The sequence below is a fragment of the Humulus lupulus genome, chromosome 8 (genome assembly GCF_963169125.1).
Source record: "Humulus lupulus chromosome 8, drHumLupu1.1, whole genome shotgun sequence".
Classification (NCBI taxonomy): Eukaryota; Viridiplantae; Streptophyta; class Magnoliopsida; order Rosales; family Cannabaceae; genus Humulus; species Humulus lupulus.
This window is the reverse complement of record NC_084800.1, coordinates 170,780,400-170,790,262: the sequence shown is the minus strand read 5'-3', so window position 1 is coordinate 170,790,262 and position 9,863 is coordinate 170,780,400. Positions and strand designations below refer to the sequence as shown.

General features: G+C 38.3%; 1 protein-coding gene across 1 annotated transcript; it reads left to right on the top strand.

Annotated features, from left to right (window-relative positions):
* The first annotated feature begins 216 nt into the window (after positions 1–216).
* On the top strand, positions 217–4,288 carry LOC133794683 (plant UBX domain-containing protein 7-like). The gene is made up of 5 exons (XM_062232040.1): positions 217–325; positions 1,083–1,278; positions 3,503–3,580; positions 3,682–3,750; positions 4,190–4,288. The coding sequence occupies exons 1-5, from the start codon at positions 318–320 to the stop codon at positions 4,220–4,222; spliced, it is 384 nt and encodes a 127-aa protein (XP_062088024.1). The 5' UTR covers positions 217–317; the 3' UTR covers positions 4,223–4,288.
* The last annotated feature ends 5,575 nt before the right edge of the window (positions 4,289–9,863 follow it).

The following is a 9,863-nucleotide window of genomic DNA, read 5'->3' as shown; positions in this document are numbered from 1 at the left end:
TGGAAGCTTGAGGAGGCTATTCAGCTTTTTTATATAGGCAGTGAAGGCGGAACTGTAGTGGGAGGATCGTCTTCTCAATTTCCGCCTACAGAAAATATTAAAGCTTTGGCCGAACAGACTGCTCGGTATGCCAGATGCATCGATTTCTTTATGTATTTATTTTTCTTTGTTTTATGTGTCTCGTTCTACATTATTGTTTATGCTGGTTTAGAATGATTCGACTCAGTGAAGCCGAAAGGAATTTGGCACCGATTGTTGGAGATGAAGTACGCCCTCCTTAACCTGTTATCAGGGAAGCCCTTTATGATGATGCCTTAATGTACGGGTATAATTTTTATCTATTCCCCTTTTGATTTATTATTTCATAGCAAATATCAGAAGCTCTTCTTTCAGTTGAACTAAAATAGTGTTTATTATGTTTATTCTTTGGTGTGTGTGTGTGTGTGTGTTTAATTGCTTAAGTCTATTGTTATTACTATTTTGTTTACATTTGTCATCCATTGTATAGTTGCTTGATTGGCGTTTTGGATTTTAGGAAATGCTATCTACTGGAGATGCAATTGCATATGAATTTTAGTTGTACATGAGGCTTTGTTGAAATTTTAAGGAATCTATTGTTGGCAAGAACTGTGTCTTTATTCTTTTTATCCATTAACTGAACACTGTAGCACTTTTAATTATCTCGGGCGGATGGAAATTGGTCCAGTCACTAATTTGTGGTGTTTAGATATATACTTTAACCTTTGTTCATTTACTGCCTTCTATGTTATCTCATGTTTTAGTAGGGATTTGTTTTTTTCTTTTGATTTTGTGTTTCATAATTGAGATACTACACATAAGCTTTTGTAAATGACTTGGACTGGTGTTTCATGTCAAATTATATCTGCTAATTTTTAGAGTTTGGCGAGTCTTTTAATTGGATATGCATTGTACATTAGTTATTTCTGTACCTTTGTCTGGTGCCTTCAGTAACCTCAACCACTTGTAGATGTGCCTAGTTATCGGCAATGCTCATTTTATGCACAACTTTAATTTCTAACTGCAAATCACTTTTACTTATGGAATATGTCCTTTTGATTTAGGGCATCAAGAATGAGAAATCCATCCTCTGAATCAAACTCATTAATTGCTTTTCGTAATTTTGATGAAGAAATGAAACGCCCTGGGGTTTGGGAATCAGAGCAAGGTGTTGCATCAGGAGCAGATAATGCTCGGGATAATCTGGCCTCCTTATATCGACCTCCCTTTCATATAATATTTCAGGGATCATTTGAAAAGGCAATTGGTTATTTTTGTTGGTTTTATTGCTTCATAGAGTGCAATGTGTAGAAATTGGATAGTTGGATTCAAATGTTTTTGACAGTTGACTAGTTGAATGACACTAAGGATACAGTAAGTTGTACTGGAATAGTCTCAGTACTCTTACTAACCTTAATTTGCAGAAAAGTTGTGGTACTTTGACTGTTTGTTGACAGATGATTTTGATGATTTCCTTTTTTACTATCTTTGGAAAACTGTTGTTGGTCCTAATCATAATGTGAATTTATTTGGGTGCCTGAGCCTTTAAATCTGTTACGATAGTGTTGTTCTCTGCAATCTTTAATGGTTGCAGCTGTTAACCGAGTTTTTCGGCAACTATAATTATGAAAGATAAGAGAGCTTAAAAAGAAAGGATTTCGAAAATGCAAACATAATTTTTACGTGGTTGGGGCGTTAATGAGCCTTAGTCCACGAGTCATTTGTATTAGAGCTAAGAGAGCTTTTGACAATGGAGTTTTCTCTCTATATTTTGACAGAGTTCCTGTCTTTTTCGTGAAAGGAGACCCCTTTTACAGTGTTCTGTAGCTTATATTTATAGACGTATGGGAATACCGGATCTGGGCCAAATCCGACCCAGGCCCATCGGGGAAATGGATATAAGTGGCCTTTCTAGCGGAGGCCCAATACAAAAAGATACAAAATACATGGAGTCCAAACCAGCTAAGGCCCAATAGGTTGACCTTAGAACTACGTCTCGCCCGACAAAACGACGCTTTTGGTCTGATCACCTCGAGTCACGAGTCAGATTCAGGAGACAAGACCAGTCAGAGTACTTGGCTGCGCAGTCTTGATACATCGGCGTGCAATCCCGAGGTGGCCTTTTCTGTAGGTGAAAAGTGGGGGACAATGCCCACGTGGAACGAGGCGGCGTCAGGATCCTGGACGCCTGGCCTCTTCAACCGGGGGTGAGGTGATCCAGGTCCATTTACCTTTGTCCCGCTTCGTTTACCCTTGGCCCGGACAGTGCCAGGGGTCCGGGATCGGGACGCGCAGGCCGCAGCTATTCGAACGCCCTGTACGCTGCCCGGACTATCGTCGCGGGGGATGGACCTGGAGGGACATTCCAGACCCCTCCAATGGTCCCAAACATGAATCCCCGGTCCATACCCTTCCCCTTGGGCACTCTACATACCAAGAGGCCTTGGGCCGGGCCCGCGTGCTGACCTGGCCCCTGATAGTGGGCCAGGACGAAAGCCCCGAGCCCATGCAGGAAATGGGGATAACAACAGCATATTACATAAAGATATATAAAATGAATAAGGGTCAATACAAAAATATTAATAGGGCTTTGCATGATGGTGTGTAGTAGTCAGTGAGTAGGTAGGATTTTTATGCCTTTCACTAGTGCCTGCAATTAGCTTTTTTGCCTTTTGAAATTTTTGGTATTTAAAAGAATGTGGAGACTCAACTTCATTTGTATCCCAGTCCTTGTCCTTTTTAATTCCATCTCAAACAAGTGTTTAGTTGAAAATAATACTGTACTGATATGATGATATTTATACATGCTAGAAATATCTTTTATCCAAATATAAACGGGAGAGCCTTTTTGTACAAATGAATTATCCTCTTGTTTTATTAACAAATGAAGAAAATATAGGTCTTAGATTTTCAATAAAGAAAGTATGTATTGTATTATTTAGCTTTCTTTGAAGTCCTGAACTTGAGTTACAGTTTGTTGAATGGATGGAGATAGTATATCATGGGTTATCCTTTCAATGTGCAATCCTTATCTTATTACGAGACTTGTGTTTTATACGAGTGATTGAGGCATAAATTAAGCTAGTTGTTTTGAGGAAGTGAGATCTTTGCATTTCTCTTAAGGTTCTATGGTTGAAAGGTATATGAGAATATTTAAAGACTGGTCTGACTCTTAATAATAGTTTTGTATGCTAGAGTTTAGTTTTGGGCTTCTCTTTGGGTTTATAATTGAAATTTGTTTTAACAGTATTGCCTTCATCAGCCACGAGTTACTGGGACTTTTATGCATTTGGAGAATTCCTAGTACTCTTTATCCATTTATTTTTTTTAATGGTTTTTTTAGTTTTACTGTAATTTTCTTTTTCTTATAAACGATATTATTCAAATCCGACTGGAAATGGTGCTGTTGTTAGTTTTTGAGGATAAGAATGTCAAGTGTTTATGTTATGTTTCTTCACGTAAAACTTTGTTTGTGCTACTGCAGGCAAAGGGAACTGCCTCTTCTCAGGACAAATGGCTCTTGGTAAACTTGCAGTCTACTAAGGAGTTCAGCTCACATATGGTAGGTAGCGTGTTTCATTGGACTTTTCTAAATTTACTGAAATTGGTGTTCATTTAACATAGATTTTGTTGTTCATTTCTTACTTTTATTATATTTTGAAGCTTAATCAAGATACATGGGCTAATGAAGCTGTCTCTCAAACGATCAGTACAAACTTTGTCTTTTGGCAGGTAAGTATTCCATTTTTGGGGGGTTTCACACTAAAATATAATAATATTCAAGGCGGTTTGGCAAAATAACATTTTTTAATGTCACTTTGCAAAATGACCTTCTATTAGTAATTTTCATTTTTTATTCTGCTATAAGGATTCCTTATATCTAGTAGCAAATGCCTATTTTCATATTGTTTCAAGGCCTTGTATGTACATCTGTAGATACATGGTCTTTAGTTTGTTTCTAGATTATTTTGTGCCTGATGATGAAAACTTTTATTTTTGTATTGATATGTGCATTGATTTCATTTTGAGCCTCCATCTTTTCTGCTCTCACCATCTTTGGTACTCACCATGATCCATTATTTTATTTTATTTATTTATTTATTACTATTTTCTCATGTTGGCTGTGGTGATGATGATCTGTGTTTGCTGTTGGTGGTGGTGAATGCCAAAGGTGATGGTTGAAGTGGTGGTGTTTAAACCTTGAAGATGTGATTGGTTCTTAATGAATTTTCAATGTTCATGAAATTTCTAGCATTAATCTCTGAGGGCATTTATATATTAAAATGGTCTCTTTTTACAGCTACAAAATATATATTTTATTGCCTTATGTAATAATATGAAGATATTGTCATTTTTTTTTGTTAGTTTTCACTTTCTTTACATGCTTATTTGCCCTGTGATGGAAGATCTAATTTTCAGAAGCAGTTTCATGGTTTTGCATTATAAGCCTTGTCTCTCTCTCTCTCTCTCTCTCTCTATACATACATACATACATATATATTGATCTCTCTCTCTCTCTCTCTACTTTTTCACCAGAAAAAGTCTATTTTACAAAATCTATTGTGAGTGCTCTTAAGGCTTATAATGAAAATTCTCATGTACACTATTAATGACCATATTAGCTTATGAGATGTAGAGTCCAAGAACTTTACTTAGCTAATTGTTTAGTAGTATTATAGTATGTTTAGTGTTATCATTGTTACTTTGGATTTTTGGTTCAGGCCGGGAGTTATTTGGACACTCATAGTAGTACTTATAGATTTTCTAAGTTTAACCTATAGTTTAAGAATATTAAGTATAACCTAAGGTTTGATTGATGTGACTGATATTAAGGATTATATTATTATATTATAAGGTTTAGACATCAACCAATAGGATTTTAAGCACATGTTTTGAATGGTAATTAAGGATTAAGTATTTTTGAGGATTAAATTAAATAAGGGTAAAAGTTTGAATGTATAGGGTCAGTCAGCAGCTTTGAGCACGTTGAGGGCTTAGTCAAGGCTGTTTACTCCATTCAAACTCAGCTAAAAATGTGTAAATTCGTGTTTAAATATTCAGCGTATGCCGATATATCGCAGCACGTAGATACGGAAAACACGAATCGATGCACGGTCGCCTCGGGAACAAAGGTCCAGGCGATATATCGCCTATAGGGGGCGATATATCGCCTCCACCAGCATGAATTCAAATACTTTTGAATTCTTTTCCTTTCAGCCATTCAAACTCCTTCAACAGTCCAGCATCTTCTGAACGAGTCTTCAGCCTCTGCTGAAGGATTATTCAAATGATTTTCACCTAAAAAGCCATTATTTTTATTCAAGTAAAATCAAGATATTTTCATTCCCAAACTCTATAAATAGGACCTAGTACCCAGCCATTATTCACCATTTGCTCTAAGTTCAGAGGCTGCTAGTGTTAAGTGAGTGTGAGAGTGTAAACACTTGGTTTGGGGAAAAACTATAAGCTTAAACATCATAAGCTTATCAAACACTTTGGGAAGTGAGTTCTATAGTATTTCGGTGAAGGTTAGATTGATCTTGCAATCTTTGAGGTAAACCCAAAACTCTAGTTCTTTTCTGTATTTTTATTTCCTTTCTCAAAACCTTCTACTCAGTCCCCTAACCTTATTCTTCTTTTGGTTAGGGAATCCAAGCTTTTAAGCATATAAGTCGGTAAGTATGTTTTCTATGGTTTAGTCTTTCCATCTCTTTCATTTCATCTCCTTCCTTTAGACTTACTCTTTCTTATGGTTTTAGGAGTGTTCCAACAATCCCAACTCAGTCCATAATCTCGGTAACTTTGGTAAGGAAATAGGCTAGAATCAACATGTTATGTGATTATGTTATCTATATGTTTTATGTTATTAAAAGTGTTATGATATATGTGTATGTTTGTAGGCTTGGGCATATGACCCATATGACTAACAAGACCCCAAATGGGTTATGGGCATATGACCTACTTAGTGAGTAGGACCCCACTAATCCCATGGGCATATGCTTGTTTAGTCTATGGGACCCCAAGTAATAATGGCCATTATAATAAGTGTATGTTATATGTATTATGTTAAGTCTTTATGTTTTCTTATGAAATTATGTATGTGACTTTGTGTTAGATTTTCCTTACTGGGCATTAGGCTCACTCCTTTCTGTTTATGTGCAGGAAAATAAGTTTAGAGGCGGAAAGATTCGTGACGCTTGGAGGATGTGTATCGATGATGAATGGAGTCAAGGGGCCGAGCGTTATTCGATTCGAGGATATAGTCTCCTTTTATGTTTTTATGGTTTTTATGTGTATTTTCCGCATTATTATGTAATGTCTTTTATTTTAAATCATGTTTTGTTTTAAAAACAATGGGATCCCATAATCCTTCTTAGTATTCTGTTTCTTTGTAAATAACTCTTATTTTTCAAGTTACTCAATAAATTATGGTATTTTTGTAAAAATGTAAGTTTTATGTATAGTTTCGATAATGTTCCAATTAGTCTAGAGTAGTGGGTCATTACAGTTGGTATCAAAGCAAACGGTTCCTTCGCATGAAGTTCTCCTCGATACACACGCTCAAAGCTCCGAATCGGACCGCCAAGTAAGTGTTTAAGTTACAAGTTACAAGTTACTTTGTCTATGTGTATAGCTAACAACTTTAGTGTTTATGTTTCAGTTAAAAATGAATGGAGCTTTAACCTACCAAGATATCCGAGCCATTAAGGCCTTAAAGAGAATAAGGGAGCCAAGAAACACCGTAGGAACACTAGAAAAGATCACTCGAAGATTGATCTTGTTCCACACAGAGATAGGTCACCTTCAAGAATCTAGGCAAATTATGATGAGAGCTGCAGAACAATATGTCCTAGTAATTAGGCTTTTAAAAGATTTTCCTTCAGCAATTTTAACTTTAGAAGAAATATGGGAGAATATAAATAATGATGATGACTTACAAGCAGCCCTAAGATATTATTCTCTCATACTTAAGTTCACCTATGATTTAGAGTTTCAATTCACTAATGAGCAACAACATAGGATCTTCTTGAATCTTCCCCGAGGAAATTTTGAGGCTCAAGACAATGATGATTATAAGGAGATAGATAATGATATGCTAGATGAAGGATCGGATGTAGAAGATCCCGATTTTTAGAATAGCTAGTTTTTCATTGTTTGTTTTTGTTTCTTTATTTTTTGATTGTAATAAGTGAAATTATTTTTCCAAATGAATAAACATGCTATTTGAATATCATGTGTGAGTTTGAATTTTTTTCACAATCATAATAAATACTAAATAAAATGAATAATGACTGAGTTCGGTGAGGGTGGATACGAATCAATGAACCTGGTTTCCTTGTTGAGAGTTAGGGGGCCTTAGTAGTGGGAACGATTTTACTGATCCCAGCCCTCCCTCAATATGGTTAACTTTGGAACAAAGATAAGTTTCGAGCCTGAGAATTAAGTCATATAGGATGATTAGAAACACACTTAGAAAATAAAGATGACTTGTTTTTCTAAGTTTAGAAACTCACTCTAATAATAATATAGACCTATATAATTTTTCATAAGAAGTCATAATAAATAGGTCCGAGAAATGTTTGTTTAGAATAAGCTTTTGCCTTAGAGCCTATTAGGAAAAGTTCTAACATGTTTCTTTTAACTGTTAGAACTCTGCTACGATGTCTCTCCGAAGATCTGCTCGCACCAACGGGAATGCCTCCAACGTTGTTCCAACGACCAGTTCGGAGAAGAGGAGTGCGTGCAACTACTAGCCGCAACGCGCCGACACCGACAGCTGACAACACCGCGGAAATCACTAGACGGCGACAACAAGTCGAGGAACTCTTGCAACAACAACATCAACAGGCGCAGACTCAGCCTCAGCCTCCGCCACAGCCGCAGCCGCAGCCGCAGCCACAGCCAATGGCCCCAGCACCCCAACAAGTTGGTCCGTATGCGGGATGGCCTATGACGAACTACGCTCCTTATCCTGTACAGCATATGGAGCCAGTGTACGAGAGGTTCCGCAAGCAGCACGCTCCAAACTTCGAAGGGACTACGGACCCCTTTGAAGCAGAAGAATGGCTAAGGAATGTGGAGCCGATCCTAGCCCACATGAACCTCAGTAATACGGACTGCATATCCTGCGTCTCGTCATTACTCAGGAAGGATGCCAGAATATGGTGGGACTTAGTTCAGCAGACTAACGATGTCACCACCATGATATGGACAAGATTTGTGGAGCTGTTCCACAAGAATTATTACACCTCGGCAGTCATCGCTAATGATAGAAGAATATGCTCGTCAGTTCAACAGACTAGTCAAGTTTGCACCAGAGTTGGTCCCAACCGACTTTACAAGGTTGACCAAGTTCGTCAGAGGACTTAGACCAAAGATGGAATTAGGGGTTAAGTTAGCAAACCTAGGAACCACTACCTATGCCAATGTTCTAGAAACGGCAATAGAAGTAGAAAGGATTCAGATTAATGTTAGTGAGGAGAAGAAGGATTAAACAATGGTTCCAGACCAAGGTCTTTGCCTTGACCCAAGGAGGAACCCATGCTAGTAACAAGGATTTACAGGTCAGATCCTATCCTCGATAGTATATGTTCTAGTATCGCTTGATTGGTAGCAGTATACTCGTATATCTCGTTAGGAATGATAGAAAAACTAGACAAACCTAGTGAAAGATTTAGAACTAGGTTTGTAACTGAGTTGCCTTCGGGCAAAGTAGTTCTATCATCACGAATTGTACGAGGCATACCGATCAAGATTGAGGACAAGGAACTAGAAGGAGACCTGATAGAGCTGGTGATCAAAGACTTCGACGTCATACTAGGCATGGATTGGCTAGCACGGCATGGCGCAACGATCGACTGCAGACGTAAGAAGGTGACATTCGATACTCCTGACGGCCAGAAACTGTGCTTCATGGGACAAGCTTCAGGACTACGCACACCGTTAGTATCATCTCTCAAAGCTCAAAGAATGATGGAGAAAGGATGTCAAGCATTCTTAGCCAACATCACGAATGTGGAGAAGGAGACATCACTCAAAGTTGGAGATGTTCGAGTCATACAAGAATTTCCAGAAGTATTTCCCGATGACTTGCCAGGATTGCCGCCAACTAGAGAAATAGACTTCACGATAGAATTAGTACCGGGCACCGAGCCTATCTCTAAGGCACCATACCGGATGGCACCTACGGAACTCAAGGAGTTAAAGACACAGCTACAAGAACTCCTAGACTTGGGTTTCATTAGGCCAAGCCATTCACCATGGGGAGCTCCGGTACTATTCGTGAAGAAGAAGGACGGAAGTATGCGCATGTGCATAGACTACCGTGAGCTGAATAAAGTAACAATTAAGAACAAATACCCGCTACCTCGGATCGATGATTTGTTTGATCAACTCCGAGGCGCGACTATATTTTCTAAGATCGATTTACGGTCCGGGTATCATCAGCTCAAGGTAAAGGGAGAAGATATCCCTAAGACAGCCTTTAGGACTCGTTATGGACATTACGAGTTCTTGGTTATGTCTTTTGGTCTTACTAACGCGCTAGCCGCATTTATGGACTTAATGAATAGGGTCTTCAAAGACTACTTGGATAAATTCGTCGTTGTGTTCATCGATGACATTTTAATTTACTCCAAGGATGAAGGGGAGCACGAGGAACACTTGAGGATGATTTTGACGCGATTGAAGGAGCACCAACTCTACGCGAAGTTCAAGAAATGCGAGTTTTGGCTCTCACAAGTGGCGTTCCTCGGGCACATCATATCGAAAGACGGAGTTGCAGTAGATCCATCGAAGGTAGAGGCCGTGAAGGATTGGTCTAGACCAAAGAACGCGTCGGAAGT

Bases quoted from the DNA above. Each gene is read 5' to 3' on its own strand.
- LOC133794683 (XM_062232040.1), top strand. The intron at 1,279-3,502 runs GCAATTGGTTAT...GTGCTACTGCAG, and splicing joins TTCAGGGATCATTTGAAAAG to GCAAAGGGAACTGCCTCTTC. The intron at 3,581-3,681 runs GTAGGTAGCGTG...TATATTTTGAAG, and splicing joins AGGAGTTCAGCTCACATATG to CTTAATCAAGATACATGGGC.